This window comes from Doryrhamphus excisus, chromosome 21, assembly GCF_030265055.1.
Source record: "Doryrhamphus excisus isolate RoL2022-K1 chromosome 21, RoL_Dexc_1.0, whole genome shotgun sequence".
In the NCBI taxonomy this organism is placed as follows: Eukaryota; Metazoa; Chordata; class Actinopteri; order Syngnathiformes; family Syngnathidae; genus Doryrhamphus; species Doryrhamphus excisus.
In genome coordinates, this window is record NC_080486.1 from 13,526,190 (window position 1) to 13,544,605 (window position 18,416).

At 48.5% G+C, this 18,416-nt stretch overlaps 3 protein-coding genes across 13 annotated transcripts in view; 2 read left to right on the plus strand and 1 right to left on the minus strand.

Annotated features, from left to right (window-relative positions):
• On the plus strand, positions 1 to 14,346 carry vill (villin-like). Its single transcript, XM_058060331.1, has 21 exons — positions 1 to 142; positions 2,394 to 2,477; positions 2,549 to 2,623; positions 2,704 to 2,900; positions 3,224 to 3,332; positions 3,498 to 3,608; positions 3,691 to 3,899; positions 3,969 to 4,047; positions 4,120 to 4,218; positions 4,424 to 4,577; positions 4,659 to 4,759; positions 4,848 to 4,985; positions 5,058 to 5,216; positions 5,311 to 5,490; positions 5,567 to 5,712; positions 5,809 to 5,953; positions 6,269 to 6,457; positions 6,537 to 6,605; positions 6,758 to 7,021; positions 7,110 to 8,760; positions 14,281 to 14,346. The coding sequence occupies exons 1-20, from the start codon at positions 95 to 97 to the stop codon at positions 7,221 to 7,223; spliced, it is 2,670 nt and encodes an 889-aa protein (XP_057916314.1). The 5' UTR covers positions 1 to 94; the 3' UTR covers positions 7,224 to 8,760; positions 14,281 to 14,346.
• Positions 7,389 to 16,188, minus strand: plcd1a (phospholipase C, delta 1a). 2 transcript variants are annotated; one of them, XM_058060334.1, is made up of 15 exons: positions 16,025 to 16,188; positions 12,858 to 13,016; positions 12,103 to 12,331; positions 11,904 to 12,033; positions 11,617 to 11,845; positions 11,353 to 11,554; positions 11,130 to 11,274; positions 10,757 to 10,909; positions 10,115 to 10,267; positions 9,881 to 10,037; positions 9,690 to 9,806; positions 9,432 to 9,610; positions 8,578 to 8,713; positions 8,347 to 8,496; positions 7,389 to 7,827 (listed from the first exon to the last, which is right to left on the minus strand). In XM_058060334.1, the coding sequence occupies exons 1-15, from the start codon at positions 16,053 to 16,055 to the stop codon at positions 7,736 to 7,738; spliced, it is 2,262 nt and encodes a 753-aa protein (XP_057916317.1). In that variant the 5' UTR covers positions 16,056 to 16,188; the 3' UTR covers positions 7,389 to 7,735. The 2 variants fall into 2 exon arrangements, with proteins under 2 accessions (XP_057916317.1, XP_057916316.1); XM_058060333.1 differs by lacking the exon at positions 16,025 to 16,188 and adding an exon at positions 14,589 to 14,910.
• dlec1 (DLEC1 cilia and flagella associated protein) overlaps positions 13,759 to 18,416 on the plus strand; it is a 15,706-nt gene continuing 11,048 nt past the window's right edge. Inside the window, exons 1-5 of one of the 10 annotated variants that reach the window (XM_058060314.1) lie at positions 13,759 to 14,345; positions 16,462 to 16,565; positions 17,847 to 17,924; positions 18,024 to 18,067; positions 18,289 to 18,374. In XM_058060314.1, the coding sequence (XP_057916297.1) occupies positions 16,543 to 16,565; positions 17,847 to 17,924; positions 18,024 to 18,067; positions 18,289 to 18,374 (231 nt within the window). In that variant the 5' untranslated portion in view covers positions 13,759 to 14,345; positions 16,462 to 16,542. Of the gene's footprint in view, positions 14,346 to 16,341; positions 16,651 to 17,585; positions 18,117 to 18,288; positions 18,375 to 18,416 lie in introns of those variants that run through there. The other 9 variants (XM_058060313.1, XM_058060316.1, XM_058060320.1 and 6 more) reach the window with 9 other exon arrangements.

Below are 18,416 nucleotides of genomic sequence, written 5' to 3' on the forward strand. Positions count from 1 at the left end.
CTTTGCTGATCCTTTTCTTCCAGCTTCCACTCTTGGTGGGAAGCCTTCCTCCGGCCGGCCTCTTCTTCTCGGACGTGGACACAGCTTCATCTGGATGACCACCATGATGATGGAGTCCAGCAGGGAAAAGTCATCGGTGAAGGTAAGAACAACTTTTTATCCTCTGCATCAGAAGACACTTGATTAGGTACACCTGCTGCTAGCCAATCACAGTATAGTTAGCCTCCTCAAATGACAAACATGCTGCTACTGGATGTCTGGCCGTACTTTGTCATCGTATGGTAAACCCATAAGAATGATGCAATCATCCATCATCATCCATCCATAGCAACAACTGCTGACGTTGCACATATTGATTCAATATATTATATCATATATTATACATCATATTTAAATCATATCATGCTGATTTATTGGAAGGATTCATTCATCCATAAAATGTACTGTACATGATGATTATACTACTATAGCGTATTACAGTACATGTATGAATATCACAGTACTTATATGGCGTTATATCTCCATGAAAGAAGCCTTCATGGAGGCGGCGTTAGGCAACAATATGATCTACGCTTTAGTCAACATGAGGACAGGAAATTGCAGGTGTGTTCATGAGTGGGTGTGGAGGTAAATACAGCCAGCCCCCACGCACACACACAGGAGTACACACACAAGTACACACAAGTACACACAGACGGCACAGCAGGTAAAGAGCTGATTGTTTTTACACAAGGACCAGATTAACGTGCAGAGCAGAGAAGGCAACACCAGGTAGGTAGAAAAGCTCCGTTTTGCATTCTATTTCCCGGGAATTCCAGCCATAGAAGATCCCTCTCTTGTAGTCCGCTTTAGTCTTTCTGCTGTGTTGGATTATTTTTAGCTTGCAGGTGGAAATTGGCGTCTGAACGATGGATGTGGTGTGGATGGCTGGATGGGAAGTCATTGAAATGGAACCAGTCCTTCCTGTTGCGCTTTTTCATTTCTCTTTAATGGAACACACACACACACACACACACACACACACACACACAAACACACACCTGCTCCCTTTTTATTCTTCTATCACTCAGACAGCAAACATCATTTCATTCACGGCAGCCTTTATTCTTATTCTGTACAAATACACACATCTCATATCTAATCCATGCACTTTACACTTTAGACTTCTAGTGTGTGTGTGTGTGTGTGTGTGGGTGGGAGGGGGGGTCATATATCATAGGACTTTATTGGTCCACAAGTGAAATTGCCTTAGGTTGTCTTGGGTTATGATCAGTGTAGAAATACTGCAGAGAGGACGCTTACCAATCTATATCATAAAATAGAAATAATAATAATAAGATGCATCTATCACAGTGTATGAATGATTGCCAAGATGGAGCATGAACGCATCATCATGGCCCTCAATGAGGGGTGACGTTCCTGGCTTCATTGTCAGGAAATGTCCCGGCAAGTCTTTTCCTGGGCCAACTTCTTCATGCAAGACAAAGACGACCTTTGAACCTTTGATGCGTGTCCTCCGTTTGGAGCCTCGGCGTCTTTCTCTCAGGTGGTTGGAATCCATGGCGCCAGGCCAACTCTTAGTATCTTATCTTCATCGGACACACACCTTCTCTTCGTGTGCCATTTTCTCTTCACTGTGTGTGTGTGTGTGTGTGTGTGTGTGTCCGTGTGTGTGTTACCAGCATGTGAATGAAGGGCGAGCGATGAGAAAGTGTTGTCAGGATGTTACGTGCGGTCAGCGGGCCGCCATCTGTCTCCTGCGGCAGCGTTGTCATCAACACGGCTGTCATCCAATCAAACGTCTCCGCCGCCACGCCCCCATCAGCACAGACAGGAAATAGACTTCAACACCCAACAGTGAAACACTCTCATATCAATCAATGGGATTTTTACTTCATTAATAACTCGCTTCTTTTTTTCATTTCAGAGGGGCTACTGTCACATACTGTCACATTTATATATATATATATATATATATATTTTTTTTTTATGTATATATATATATATATATATTATTTTTTTTAATGTATATATATAGTTTTTTAAATATTTTTTAACACTTTCTTCATACTCTATACTTAATAACATAATTCCATTTTCCTGTCCTTCATGGCAAAAAACTAGCAATTTATTCATTTTTTCTATTATTTCTTTCTATAAGTTAGAATTTATTTAGTTTATATTTCTGTGATTAATTTAATTAATTCATGATTAATTAAATTTTTTAAAAAATATTTGTTTTGAGCATATTTTTTGCTTTTTAATATTCACAAATATTAAAGTATTAAAAATAATATTTGAGAAAGCAACTAATCAGTGAAGGTAGGCCCACTGTACTTTACCCGAGTAATGAAATGTAAATAAAGGTGTGTGTGTGTGTGTGTGTGTTTTAGAGCATCAGGACGATGAACGATTCCAGTGAAGATGCGTTCAGGAGCGTCAAGAGAAAGGCGGGCCTGCAGATGTGGACCATAAACGTGAGTCATGCGTCAAAGCCAAGGTTGCAACCTTTCATCCAATCTCCTGTCCTCCATCCAACGTCCAACAGAAGCTCCAGATGGTTCCGGTTCCCCCCCAGAGCTTTGGTAACTTCTTTGAGGGGGACTGCTACATCGTCCTGCATGTGAGGCGCAAACATCACACCCCTCAGACACCCCCCCCATCCTAGAAATTTTCCATCCTCCTGTGTCTGCCCCCCCCCAGATGAGTGACAACAAAGGAGGAAGTCAGGCGGACATCCACTACTGGATCGGGAAGGCTTCGTCCCAGGACGAGCAGGGCGCCGCCGCCGTCTACGTCAGCCAGCTGGACGAGTACCTGGGGGGGGCGCCCGTCCAGCACAGGGAGGTGCAGGGTTACGAGTCGCCTCGCTTCAGAGGGTACTTCAAAAATGGCCTCATGTGAGTCCCACGCCAATTTCATTGTGTTGCCGGGCAGAATACTTCCATTCCTCCTAATAATCACATTTTACCATTTTTAGTGTAATACCTTCTATTTACTATATAACAAATGCTAATTATTATTATTATACAATATATTTTATCATCATTTAATGACTACATTTTGTACTTCATTATTATGTATATTATATTATATATATATTTATATTTTCTATGATTTATTATTCCTAAGTGGAGTGTATTATGTGAGCATTGAACTGCGGTGAATAAATGCATCGACGTGCTCGTTTATGGCAGTTGAACTTTGCTTGATGTCTCCACAGCTACAAGAAGGGGGGCGTGGCCTCAGGTTTCAACCACGTGGACACCAACGCCTACAACGTGCTGCGTTTGCTGCACGTCAAAGGGCGGAAGCACGTGACGGCCATGGAGGTACGGCGTGCTCCAGTCAGCCACATGATGTCCAAATGAGAAACGGTGTCAAGCCGTATGCGTAGCTTTGTTGCTACTGCGTTGTCATGGCAACGCATGGCACCGTTGGCTATTGTTGTTTCACGGTGAGGACTGTTTGAGTGACCTGAAGGTGTGCGGACACAGGTGGAGGTGTCGTGGAGCAGCTTCAACACGGGCGACATCTTCCTGCTGGACATGGGCAAAGTCATCGTGCAGTGGAACGGGGACCGCAGCAACAGGAGAGAGAAACTCAAGGTGGGTGGACTTCCTGCTGGGACTCCTTTATGGGGTCCATCTGGTCCCAAAATAGCCAAATATGATCTCCTCCATCTTCCAGGCCACCTTGCTCGCTCAGGAGATCCGTGACAGGGAGCGAGGCGGGCGGGCTCAGGTGGGCGTGGTGGAGGGCGGAGACGAGCGCGACTCGCCCGAGCTGATGAAGATGATGACGGCGGTGCTCGGGCCGAGGAGCGGCTCGCTGAAGGCCGCCGTTCCTGACGACGATGACGCCCAGCGAGCGCAGAACGCCGGCGTCCGGCTCTACCAGTAAGATGATGATCATGTGATGATGAAGATGACACCACGCATCTTCACACGCCTGCTGCTTCTCCTCAGTGTCTTCGACGCCAACGGCAACCTGGTGATCCACGAGGTGGCCTCGCAGCCGCTAACGCAGGACCTGCTTCAGTCTTCTGTAAGCTACGTTTACGTTTACTCTCGGAACTCTCATGCGTTCACTCTCGGAGCTGACGCTCATGTTTGGCAGGACTGCTACATCTTGGACCACCGAGGCTCCAGCGTGATGGTGTGGAAAGGAAAGGACGCCTCCAAGGAGGAGCGGCGGGGGGCTCTCAACAGGGCAGTGGTGAGTGGTCAGAACTGGGGGTAGGTAGGGATGCTCGGGCGTTCCTGGCCCCGGACCAGACCGCTCCTCCAGAGGGGGAGCGTTAGCTTACACCAGGTTGTAAATCTGATCAGGACATTAGTCCCCGCCCATGTCTGGTACCAAAGTCCTCCTGTCCTTGGACAGTCAAGATTCATCAGGCTGGTCGTGGTTGTGTCCCACGCAGGGTTACATCAAGGCCAAGAACTACCCAGCGAGCACCAGCGTGGAGGTGATGTCCGAGGGAGGAGAGTCGGCCATGTTCAAGCACCTCTTCAAGTCCTGGAGGGACAAGTACCAAACGCAGGGTCTGGGCTCCACGCACGCTTTGGGGAAGATAGGTAGCCTCCACCTCGTCCGACACGCCGCCATTGTTAGATAACACCTTTAACTCAAGCATGCCCCCCTGTCCCACCCCCCAGCCAAGGTGGACCAGGTGAAGTTTGATGTGATGGAGCTTCACGCTCGTCCCGAGCTGGCGGCCCAGCAGCGAATGGTGGATGACGGCTCGGGGGACGTCAAGGTGGGCTATGGTCCCCTTCCGTCCCTTTCCCGTCTCTTCCCGTCCCCTTCCCGTCCTTTCCCATCTGACTTGTCTCCTCATGTCTCAGGTGTGGCGCATCGAGAATCTGGAGCTGGCGGACGTGAAGCCCAGCACGTACGGCCAGTTCTACGGCGGAGACTGCTACCTGGTCCTGTACACGTACCGCGTGTCCAGCAGGGAGCAGCACATTCTTTACATGTGGCAGGTTTGTTGCCAGCCGCCCCTCCCCCTCAGGCGGGGGTCAACCTTCTTTTAAACGATCCTCCCTCACCGGCAGGGGCGCCACGCCACCAAAGATGAGGTGACCGCTTGCGCCTATCAGGCCGTCAGCGTGGACAACAAGTACAATGGCGCCCCCGTGCAGGTGCGCGTGGTCATGGGGAAGGAGCCCCGCCACTTCCTGGCCATCTTCAAAGGCAAACTCATCATCTTTGAGGTCCGCGTTCTCCTCCTGACACCTCCATGTTCCACAATGACACCAAAAGCAAACTAAGATGAAATACTGAAGCTGTTGGCGCGTCCGTGTGCAGGGTGGCACCGGCAGACCCGGCGTGGCCAACCCAGTGGGTGGAGTCAGGCTGTTCCAGGTGAGGGGCACCAGCGAGGTGAACACGAAAGCCACGGAGGTGCAGGCCCGGGCGGCGTCCCTCAACACCAACGACGTCTTCCTGCTGAAGGCGGAGCACTCGTGCTACCTGTGGTACGGAAAGGTCGGTGCTCCCGGGGCCGAGGGCGGCGCTCCTGAAGGCCTCAAACGTCAGCGGGTGGATTCTTTGCTTCCTGCAGGGTTGCAACGGAGACGAGAGGGTGATGGGGAGAGCCATTTCTGACGTGCTGTCCAAGCAGGACAAGCAGGTGGTGATGGAGGGGCAGGAGCCCGCGGACTTCTGGGTGGCCCTGGGAGGGAAGGCCCCCTACGCCAGCGACAGGAGGTAAAATGCAATTCCGATGCAGGAATGACATGCGGGCTAACAGACTAGCTTAAGCGGCACCATGGCGGTACTCCAAATGAGTGCTTTTCTTGTCAGCCTGCAGAGGGAGGAGCCTCTTCACAGTCCCCGCCTCTTTGAATGCTCCAATCAGACGGGACGCTTTCGGATGACCGAGGTGGACGACTTCGCCCAAAGCGACCTGGACGAGGAGGACGTGATGCTGCTGGACACCTGGGAGGAGGTGAGAGCTTTACGCTTGGTTTAGGACGGGGGGGGCCAAGGTACGGCCCGGGGGCCACATGCGGCCTTTATTGGCCCTTCTAAAAAGGCCGTGAAACAAGAAAAAGGAGAGAAAGCAGTGAGAAGGAAGTGGAAGCCAAAAGCACCAGAGAGAAATACCTGGTGGAGAGACAGATAAAGCACTTTGCTGGTGACTCACTGCTGCCCCCTCAGGTACACCCTGGTATTACAGCAGCCAGTCTACGCATCTTTATGGCCGCCTCACTCGTCCAAGGTGAAATAAAACAATCAAGAGTGATTGTCATCATATCCTCAGATTTTCCTGTGGGTGGGGAACTCCGCCAACCAGCACGAGACCAAGGAGGCGTGGAACAGCGCCCTGGAGTACCTCAGGACGCACCCGGCGGACCGCGACCCGGACACGCCCGTGGTCTTCATCAAGCAGGGCTTTGAGCCGCCCACTTTCACCGGCTGGTTCAACGCCTGGGATCCCCACAAGTGGAGTGTAAGTTGGAGAAGAACCCGCTCCCGGTAGGAAAGAAGGAAACATCACAGAGGAACTCACATGAGGATCCTGTCCACAGGGAGGAAACTCCTATGAGCAGATGAAGAAAAAGCTGAACGATGAAGCTTCTCTCTCACAGATCAGCCTAGTAAGTCACTGATGGGACTAGTGGACCAGATGGATGAGGATTTTGGACACTTCTGATCATTAAGAACCCATGAATTCACTTTCCATGATTTAGTTTGAACTAAACGGATTGTGTGGGCCTTTCCATCTGATGTTCTCCTCTCCATCCCGCAGAGCCTCAATGAGACTCAGTTGGATTCGGGCCCTGTGGGCACAGGCGGGGGTGGTTACCGAGCCCCAGGAGGGCCCATGAGCCCCCCGCCGTTCTACAGGAGCCATTTTGGTGACACATCTCCTCACGCCACCAGCCCGACGCTCCGGTCCCCCGTGTCCCCCTCCTTTAAAGCCAGGGGTCCTGGGAAGTGTGTGGACCCCGAGCTCCTCATCAACAAGGATCCTTCTGAGCTCCCGGAGGGCGTGGACCCCTGCCGTAAAGAGGTGGGTGGGCGGCGGTGTCTTGTGCTGCAGTGACAATGGTTCCCCAGTAGGGGGCAGCAGCAGTGACGTCTCTCCTGTGCGACCTCAGGACCACCTGACCGATGCGGACTTCGAGAGGCTGCTGGGAACCAACCGCCTGGACTTTCAGCACCTGGCCGAGTGGCGGCAGAAGGAGCTGAAAAAGAAAGCGGGACTTTTCTGAGCGAGGACGTCACAAACGTGTCCGACCTGTCGGATGATGCTAACGCTAACGACAGCGACAGATGAGCAGTGGTTTTTATAGCCGCTGATTCCAATCAGCCTAATTGCAGATGCAGACTAATTGTTCCTTTAATACCTCATTTAGATGAATATTATACATCATAACCACGAGAGACGTACTTGCTTTTATTGGAACGCTGGTGTAAAACAAGGCAGCCATGCAATTGGAATGATGTTGTATACGAAAATAAAGATGATAAATGATGATGTACTCAATCAGAGGCTCGCTGGCACTTCAATGAGTCCCGGGGACATCATTGGACTTTCATACGGAGATTATCCACACGGGTTATCAAAGCCTTAGTACGGCAGAAGAACACTTGTCAGTATAAATTAATGATCACTTCCTTCCTTTCCAGCCTGGACTTTCACGTGTTCATCCTGGCTTTGCCATCGAAAGCACTGAAGATGTCCAAAGATGGTGACTGCGGAGACCGGCGCGTGACAGGACGCCTACTCGCCATCCAGGACCATGATGTGCACAAACAGGCCCGACGAGGCGATGATGTCTCCGTTCTTGTTCAGGAGCGGCACGTGGCGATATCCTGGAAAAGGTGTCACAAAAAAACATGTCATGGTTTTTGCATGAAGTGCACATATAGCAATGTCTGTGGGTCATTAGGATTGATTAGTGGTGAGTAGCTGTGGATCAATAGGATTGATTAGTGGTGAGTAGCTGTGGGTCAATAGGATTGATTAGTGGTGAGTAGCTGTGGATCAATAGGATTGATTAGTGGTGAGTAGCTGTGGGTCAATAGGATTGATTAGTGGTGAGTAGCTGCACATTTTCTACTCTTAAAAGTGTGAAACATCTTGAAGGCATCTTGTGCCCAGAGAACGATGGCAATTAAATTCAACCTCAGGAATTCTGCCTAGCAACAGTGCAAATGTGACATAACCGGATAAACAATCTTCCAAGCTCCGCTACGCTACTTTGCTGTGTGCTAACAGGCTACATTTTCCATTCTAATGCTAGGTTTTGAGAGAAATCCTAATCTGTGAGGTCTGAAATGAAACTAGTACTCAGTACTTTGGTCTTGATACGAGTGCAGTATATTCGGTACCGTTCTGTACAGAAGTGAGCGGCAGGCAGTACTGTCCGATGAGATCATTCTGCGACGTGGCGTCGTAATCCTCCACCACAAATCTCACCACGGCCAGCTCAGGAACGTGGATGTCAAAGTGGAAGCGTTCGTTCCACATGGGGTTGAACCCTGGAGGAGGGATCGTCCGTCAAAACACACGCGCCAACACGTGTGTGTGTGTGTGTGTGTGTGTGTGTGTGTGTTGCTCACCGTTATTGCCAATGTAGTGCGTCTCCTTGCTGGCGTTGTCTGCCGGCACGCCGTAGATCTCCAGTCTCACCAGAGGATCCACGATGGACTTCTGCTTCTCCACGTTGAGTTTGGGAAGCTGCTGAGCTGAGATCACCTAAGATGAATCAAAATATCCATATTTTGATACTTCAGTCATTCGAGGTAACGTACATCCTGAACAGCAACGCAGTGTAAAGAATAATTGTGAGTTTCACTGTAATAATAGATTTTCATTTATTTCAAGTTGTATTATTTATTTTCTTATAATATACACCAAATATTTGGTGTAATATTTATTATATTATTTTATATTATAATATTATTATTTATCTTATGTGCTATGCTATGATTTGAAAAACACTACTTTTAAAATGTAGGTGTACTTTTACAGTAATGGTATCACCAATCCCAGCCTGTTCCTCTGAAAGAAAATCTTATTAGCTGAAAAAAAAATCAATAGTATCGCACTTCACTAATATAGAGGATCTTTGGCTGGTGTTTTTGAATAGCTACTGAAAAACAGCCGCCTCCTGTCATACACGGTATGTGCTGCAGTACCAGATTGTACCGTAGAGGGCGATAGTGAGTCTTGGAGGCTGTAATGGACCTGAACCTGACACAGAGGAAGCCGTGGGTGTAGCAAACAAACAAGAATGCTAGCTGGCGCTGTTTTTCATTGAGAAGGCAAGACAAACCTTAGCTACAGTTGAAAAATTGTGTTTGTAAAGGCATAATAATAGACATAATTGTAGATATTATGTGCTGTGTCAGTTGTGAGTGTGTACAAGTGTAGTTAGCCGTGTGTGTCTACTATGAAAAGCTGAAAGTGTCACCATGACATGAAGCCTCTTTTGCTTCAACCAGGCTCCCCTGGACAGCACGTTGGGGTCAAAGTCCGTGGACGCGGCTCTCTGGAACTCTGGTTTCAGGATGTATCCGCAGGCGCCGTTGGGTAGGAAGCGTCCCTGGTTGATGTGCATCTCTTTGTAGGGCGTCTGGAAGTTGAGGGCCACTGCCAATCAAAAGGTGGTTACTGCGCAGCCAGCGGGGGCGGAGTCAGGTTGCCGTAGGTCACGTGTGTGTGTGTGTACCTATTTGACAGCCGGCGTTCCACATGGGCACCGGATTGTAGTTGGAGGAGTCGGTTCTGGAGCCGGCGGGGTAGATCCTGCTGAGCTTGTCCGTGTTGTGGCGGATGAAGGCGGTGGCTGCAAGCGTTGCGTGGAAGCATCAACACACAACACGCTTCCTGTGGTGCTGAGAAGCGTTGGCGGGTGCTCACCTGAGCCATCGGCCAGGTTGAAGGCTTTGCTCTCCTTGAAGGACGACATCTCGTAGAACTCCAGGTTTTCCCTGGCGTGTTCGAAGCCATTGAAGTGGACGCTCTTGCAGTAGATGACAATGTCTGACAGCTCCCTGGCCAGTTTGATCTTGGATTTCTGGAGGAAAAGCAGCAAAAGATCACGTATTACACAACAGGACTATCTACTTCCACGAGAGGACAACTTTGTCACGCCTTTTGTTGGGCTTTCTGGCCGTTCTCCTGCTCCGCGGCCTCGTCCTCCTCGGACACGGTGCCCTCCTCCATGGCGTTGTTGTTGTTGTAGCTGAACGCCGCGTCCAGTTTATTTAGCCGCTTTCCCTTGACGAGGAACTTGCCCTTCAGCTCCTACAAATGAAACACCAAAGCTGAGACATGAAACCGAAAGCTACACGCCAACGCCATCATATTTCCGTGCGGGGCCAGAAATGCCACAAGCGGCCATTCTGATCCACCGGGGCTTCATGCAGCAGCTGTGGAATGCGACGCTAATACTTGGCCGTGCTTCTTCTCAAATGTAGTGATTGTGAACAGAGATGGAATGTTTGGGTGTGGTCATCCTAAGTTAAGGTTTACCCGTGTTACACTCAGTTACACCGCACGTTACACTGGATATTTACACTCAGTGTTACACTCAATGTAAATATGTTGTCAATTGCATGTTAGACTAAATATCACACCGTTACACTGAATGTTACTCAATGTTATACTACATGTTATACTACAGGGTACTCTGAATGGTAACATTGTCTGTTACACTGTTACAGGGAATGCTACTCAATGTCTGTTACAGTTACTGTTACACTTCATGTTCCACTTCACTTCAATGTTCCACACCTGAGGCGAGGGGAAGGCGGTGGGCAGGTTTCCCCCCAGGGGCTTCGTGACCAAGGCGTCCCCCAGGATGGAGATCATGTGATGGGCCATGAGCCTCTGCTGTTCCACGCTGCAGTGGTTCTCCAAGGACAGGATGACCGGGTAGTCGGACGTCTGCAAGACACGGCAGCGCTTGTTTGTTTGGAACGGAGGTGCCACCTTGCCGTGAGTGTCTATAGCCTCTCAGGCTAACCTGCTCTGTAGCATGCTAACCTTTCCCTTTGTGTGGCTAACAATTGCTAGCTAGCAATTCGGAGTAAGAATGTGAAAGAGCATTGAGATATTGTTTTGTTAATGCTAATGTCTAGCTAGGATATGTGCAAGATGGCCGCACCTTGAAGGCGTAGTCTCTGATGGCTTGGATGACGTCCCTGAAGAGGATTTTGGAGGTGAGCGTGTAGCCGTGGTAGATGACGGGCTCTCCGTTGGCGCCGTCCCAGCAGTCCAGCTCCACACAGCGACAGCTCTTCATCAGAGCTCTGAATGGTAACAAAAATAAGCCTGGTACTCTCTGCACTTGAGCATGGAACGGCCCCCAGCCGTTGTTTGTAGTCTACCTGATGTAGGCCTCGGTGCTGCTGGGCCCTTTGAGTTGGTCTTTGGTGAGATAGGTGTTATGCGAGGAGGAGATGTAGTAGTGGTTGAGGGGCTGGCTCATGTCCTGGTACACCGCCTTGTGGGCGGGGTTGAAGACGGCGCAGTCTTCGCTTTGGAGGTACATCAGGAAGCCATCTTTGGTCAGTTGCTTCTTCTGTTTGGCTGCAGGGACAGAAAGTTAGGAATCTTCCACAAAGTCTCCAAAGGGTCTTTCACCCTCCAACCTGTTTCATCCATCTCGTATTTGTCCATGAGTCTGACGGCGTCTGCCGCGGTGGCCTCCTCCCTCTGCTCGTTCAACAGGAAGTTGAGGAAATCCCGGACGTTCATGTGAGCCTCGGTTTGGGCGTAGTTGCCGTAGATGACGTCAATCTCCTCCCGATGGGTCAGCAGGTCGTAGAAGTGCTTGATCTCCGAGTCTTCCAGGGAGCCCGAGTTGGAATGGTCGCATTTCTAGAAGACACCTGGTTTAGTTTGGACGTTTTCTTTGAAGAACTCAAGAGGAACTCACCTTAAAGAGTTCTTCGGCGTAGGTGTCGTCCACTTCTATGTTGATGTGTCTCAGGAAGCGCTTGAGCTCCTTCAGGTTCATTTTGTTGTCGTCGTTCTTGTCCGCTTTCCGCATGCAGTTGATGATCCAGCTGGCGCAGAGATGCAAGGACTCCACCGCTAACATTCAAAGAACATCTCCCTTCCCCCGTCAAGGATACTGCTCGCTCTTCTGCTGGCGGCTGAGGTTGCGCATGTTGCTGATGACCTTATTGAGGGCTTTGACCCAACGGTTGGCTTCCTGTTCGTCGCCGGCCATCAGGTCCAGGACCTTCTTGCGGCCCTTGAAGACGATGGAGAAGCAGCGATCCTCCTCGGTCGGGTTGGTGTGCTTGTTGAGACCTTCTGACTGGCGGCCATTGCGAACCGAGTCCACGTCATCGATGGAGACTGCGTCACAGAGAGGTAACACATGAAGAACATGCATGATGAAACGTGCACACCAGACGACAACAACACGGCTGGAAACCCTTCCATTCTCTTCCCATCCAGCCCCCCCCCCTGTCCCGCCGTGGCTTTGAGGCCCCTCGTCTCTTCATTGTGGGCTAGCTTACAGCACGGAAGCGCACGCGTGACGTCATCAGCCGCAGGACAAAACAGTCAAAAGTCAGAGCTTAGCAGGCTTGGAATCACATGACTCCTCCATGTCCACACAACAACGACCCACATGTCTAAAGGTCAGATGAAGGGGGGCGGGGGCGAGGGAGGAAGAGAAACACACCCAAACGCATGCTCAGCTGACCGCTAGCAATCAGACAATACTTTGGTTCTCTTGGGAATTTGGACCGAAAGTCTTCATCCGGAGGCGTGGAACGCAAACGGGAAAAATCTCCCGAAGAAAAGTTCAAGTATTTCCCCCACAATCAAATCTTTGGAGCGGACCGCAAGACAAGAACACGAACAGCTCAGCACTCACACGTCTGCTTGCGCTTGAACAACTTGTTGGACTCGTACCACACCGTCTTGCAGTCCTCCTGCAGCTTGTACACGCGAACCTTCTGCCAGGAGCGGGATCGAACCTTGGTCAGAGGACCGCCAGCCAGCAGGAAATGCAGATCCGGGTCATCCTCCAAACCTGCAAACCACAACACTGACATCACACACCAGGAGTGTCATGGGGGCAACCGGGTTTTGTATCATCATGCTGGACGTGGATTTGGTCCCGGGTGCCCGCTGGGGGCGTGTCTTGACACGCTTTAGTCATGCTAACCGCCTCAGGGTTGGAGAGTAATCCTCTATTAGCCGCAAGATAAAAGGAGTGAAGGAATGTGCTGATTGCGGCACTTTTAAAAGTCAGGGAGTGAGTCGTTTGCCGAGAACGACTCCTGACTCCTGACTCCTGAGCGAGTATCATCCGGAGGAGGGCGTGTCGGGACAGCGGCTCTCTGCTCGGGGTCGTAGGAAGAATCACAACATTGCTGACATTTCTTTTCCACCCAGAGTGCGCCTCCGACGCTCTGATCACATGTCTTCCTGTGGGCGGGGCCGACAAGACGCTCGGCAGCCCACTCCTTTGCTGGTTTCTGTTTCCATGAACGAGCAGCAGCTCTTGTGACTCCTAGCTAACAGGAAGCACATGAAAGAACGGCAGATGTTTCCAGCTGACAACTCCTTGTCACGACACGTCTGCTCGTTGTGTTGACACTAAATTGCTAGGAACATGGAGATTTTTGAGTTTTTTTTTTTTTTTTTTGGGGGGGGGGGGGGGTGACTGGCCTTTTCCATCACAACTTGTAAAAAGCAACACTGACGCATGGAGAAGTGGCTTTGGCCCTGAATGATGTCTTTCAGGGTTGTTTGCTTTCTAAACCACCGCCTTAGCGTCTCACTTTCTGACTTTCTCAGTGTGGGCCACATCGCCATTATGGTCCCCCCCCGCCCCCCTCCCAGGAGAGAAGAAATGTATCATCACCTCATGATGTTATTACACACGAGGTTATCAGCATTTTCATTTTGTGTCAGCGACAAACTTGCATCCAAATCAAATGTTTGAAATGGGGGTCAACAACAAATACCTAAGAAACCCCCACTTCCTGCACAAAGTACACAGGCAAAATAATTACAATAATAATAACACAAAGACAACTAAATAAAGTTGTCATTTTTGTAAAATTAGGTTTGGGGGAAATTAGAATATTATGAGAATAAAGTTGAAATATTTGGGGAAAAATGTGAAAAAAGCAGAGTGAAGTTGATGATAATAAAAATAATAATAAATTAATAATAATGAAAAATAAAAATAATAAATTAATAATAATAATAATAAGAGCAAATTTTTCCAACTTTTTGCATGAAATATCACCAAAAAGTTTGAGCCAATGAACTTGGTTGTCTTCCAGGTCCACTCGGTACTCGCCTCCACCCACGTTCTTTCCCACAGGCCACGTCACAGGCAGGTATCACGGTGAGTGCATGATCATCCTGTCTTGGTCCGGACTCTCACTAAGAATGCATAGCTGCAGGCAAGGAGGAGGAAACCCTCTCTCTCTCTATCTCTCTATCTATCTATCTATCTCTCTCTCACACACACACCCCTGGTCACAACAACAACAACTTAAAAGTGCGTTAAAGTGACTTCTGCAGCTTTACACACGATCTTTGATTCGTGCTGAGAGAGTTTTTAGAGATGGGTGGAGGTCTCACTCACCGAGACGTTTCCCGTTCTCTTGTGCGACTTTCTTCACTTTCCTCCGATGAACCCTTTCCTCGGATTGCGTCCTTTTAGACTTACTTTTCAAGCAAGACATGACGATGTCTTTATTTGTTTGTTTGTTGTTGTTGTTGACTTTCCTTTACGCGCTAACCGATGACCTAGCCAGGACTTGCAGGAACCTTGCATCCATGTTCCGAGAGGGAGGAAAAAAGCAAGAAAGAGCACGTATGTCCGTCCCTGGGCGGGTCCAAGTTCGCTTGTCTTGCTCTTTTTTTCTCTCCCCTCTTATTGGCGCTATCTGCCGCAGCAATGGCGCAAAATACACTTATAGGATGTAATTCGTTGTAGATAAAGGTTGTTTATATGTTGGAGGAGGAGACTAAGTCTGACACGTGACCTCCGAGTTATGAGTCACTTTAGCAAGGCAGTGGATGACTCAAAATGGCAACTTTATAAACTTTTTACCCAACTCAAAATGTGGAAGAAATGATTGCAATGGATCTGGAGAAGAATATGTCCATGCCCAGGACATATTTAGTGCAATTTTCACGTGTAATTGGACTCTTCATTATTTCATACGTGGAGTTATGATCCGCCTACTTTGATCAAAACATTTTTATTTATAGGCAGAGCTTCTAATCTCCATGTTTATTGGGGGACAACCCATGTCCTTTGTTACAGTACACGCAGTCAATCCGCTCCGCCCACAAGGCATGCTGGGAAGTCCAGGCCCACGCTTCCCTGACAGGACGTTCCCAGCATGCTTTGCAGGTCATAGACTTGTCCGAAAATAGTGTTGTTTTCAGTGTGTGGTACAGTTACATTGTGTGTTCCACTGGTGGGTCGGGACCCACAGTGGGTTGCGGACAGCAGGTCCGAAATGATGTTAAAATATGTCATTTGGACTGATATAACTGACTTATTTTCATGTAAAATTGAGCAATCTTTCTCCTTGATGTTCATTGCACAGTTAGAAGCGAAATATGTGAGTTTATGGTCATCTTATTTATATGCATAAGTCATTTATTTGACATGCGCCTTAATAAATACCTTCTCATAAAATCCTTTGGATCATAAAGATAAAAACAAATACATTTTCTTAGTTAAAAATAGAAAATAAAATATATATATAAAATAAATGAAGAAAAGTATATGTTAAAAAAGTATATATTAAAAAAAATTAATGTTTAAAAAGGACTATTTATTTAATAGCATGCTTGTTTTTGACTGGCTGTGACATAACACCCATGTGGCTGACTGGAGATGACATGTTCGATGCCAGAATGTTGGAATCAGCCCTCAGCGTGATCACCAACATGCTAAGCACACACGTCAACATGTTTCTTGAATACTTCCGTCTAACCTGCTCATGTTGTTGTTTGAACCCTGTTTCCATGAAACGGCGTTTCATCAGAGGTGGAATCACTCACCGTGTCGCCCGGCGGTCCCGTTGGCCTCCATTCCGCCCTGGCTCCCAGATGTGTGCTGGGGGATGAAAGTCCACGATCGGCACCGTAAAACTTGTGTTATCCCGCAGGGGAGCGGGACTTGACTTTGCCCCACTCTGAGGCGCAGTGCTCAGCTGCCGCTGGCCCGCCCGCTCTATATGGGCCGGGTCCAGCCCACACCCACTGCTCCACCGGTCTGACTGCTTTCATGCACACTCCCAGAGAGCAGAGTAGCGTGGAATTCTCTTCTATTATGATACGCTGCATTCCTGCGTGTGTGTGTGTGTGGTGCACACTGGTGGTTGACTAACACTAACAAGGTCAACAAGGTCACCTTGTGATGTCATCCGCCCGAGGGATGGCCCCCTGTGTACTAGTTGGTTGTTACTGATGAGGGTGTTTGTTTTTCTCGTCAGCAGGACTCTGAAATCCATTCAGAGAAGACGCAGCCTTGCCTTTTGGTGCAAATCTGGATAAAGGTGCAGTTGAGATCCTTCACCATGCTCCCAAGGGCCCCATGCAGGTACCGTATCTCATCAGGGTTCGCATGGAGATCTCAGCAGCTGAAAGGGTGTCGCCCAAGTCGTGCTTGTGTTTGGAGTCAGCGGGTGTGGTTTAGCCCCGCCCCCTCTCATCTTTTTACACTACATGCACAGCGCCATGGACCAAAGGTTATTTCTGCAAAGACGGCCCCCCCCATAGTTGTCATAGCAACACCCCCGCGGTCTTAACCCTTATTAGAGTCGCTGACAGAACAGAGGCCGTGTTTCATCACTCTGCCGCCGTAATGGCTGCGTTTGAAGTTAATAAGCGTGATTCCATGAAAAAGACTCGCGCACACACGCCTCTTTGTGCGTCCCCAGATTGGGGCCAGCCGCCAGACTCATGAACTGTCCCGCTTGTTCAAGGCTTGTGAAAACACGGGCAGCCACAAGGCGGCCTCAACAAAAGCCCCTCTGAGAGTCCCACTCCAGGGCCACACAGTCTAGGCTTTTGTTTGAGTTGACTGTCATCATACGGATGTACCCCGACGACCCCTCCCCTTTCCAGATGGATGATGGGAAAGAAATCAAATGCCATGACAATTGTTGTGCATCTGATTGCATCTGTAAACTGGTTAACCTCTGCACCACCTTGACACTTTACTTGTGGTTTGGATTGGTGGAAAAGGTTTCTATTCCTGTTCTACATTTCCTCCATCCCAAATGAGAGCATGCCAATTTGTATGCATGCAAATGTGTGCCATTTGTCTAGAATTATTTGCATATTCTCGTTAGTTACATGTAGTTACCTTCCTAAAACAACCTTCTTGCTTGATTTGGACACAGTAAGACGTGATAACCATGGTTGTTTCAAATCACAGCGTGATTTAAATAAATGTTTGATGACTATTCTGGCGATATACCGCCCCCTGTTGGCTCAAAAAAGTAGTGCTGAAACTTGCAGTTCATACATAAATTTAGTTATCAGAAAATAACTTTCAGTCGAATGAGCTACATTCTTAGACCCATAAAATGGAAAGTACATAATTTCAACGTTCAGAGAATATATAATGTACCTCTACCTCAGTACTCTCGGTACATTTAGTCATTGCTATGGCAACTCATCGTACACAAATATGGCTGCCAGACGTGGTCCACTATTATGTTAGCATTAGCAACTAGCATCGGTGTATAATTCAAATGGTTAAGCTAACACGGAAACTCAGGTCGTCTTTTAAAATTCTCCCTCATTTGTCGTCTCAGTTGTTGCGGAGTCGTACCATAACTAAGCAACAACAACAAGCAAAAATACTGTTTTTCAGTACTCAGGTGTGTGCTAAAGTTCCCATCGGGACTAGGATATCCCGACATGCAGTGCGCCACAAGAAAGTACTCCACCTGTGAGTATATCTAACTACCATTGCGATGAAAAACGCGTGTTTCAAATCAAATAGCCAAACTTGTACTACAAGTTTACACGACTTGTTCTTTTGGTGCAGGTTATTAGACGAACGGACAGTGGGGGCCGTCGTCATAACAACAGGTAGCGGCCAGTGTGACGTCATAGCTGTCTCACCTTCAAAGTACACAAGGTAGCTCTTTGTGTCACTGAGGATTTAACATGTCCCAACAAACTACAAATGTGCATCTCACCTAACTTTACGTGTTGTATAAAAACTATTAACCAAAGTAGCTAGTTAGCTAGTCGTTAGCTAGCTAGCTAAGTGGGTGTTTTTTTGGCTGGTTTTGTCATTTGTGAGTCAGTCATGCTGGAGGAGCCACAGGAGCCCCAAACGTCACATTGTGATCTGTCAATGGACAGTCACACACCTGCTTCAGCAAAATCACAGGTAAGCCAAAATAGATATATTTATAAATATGAATGTGATGTA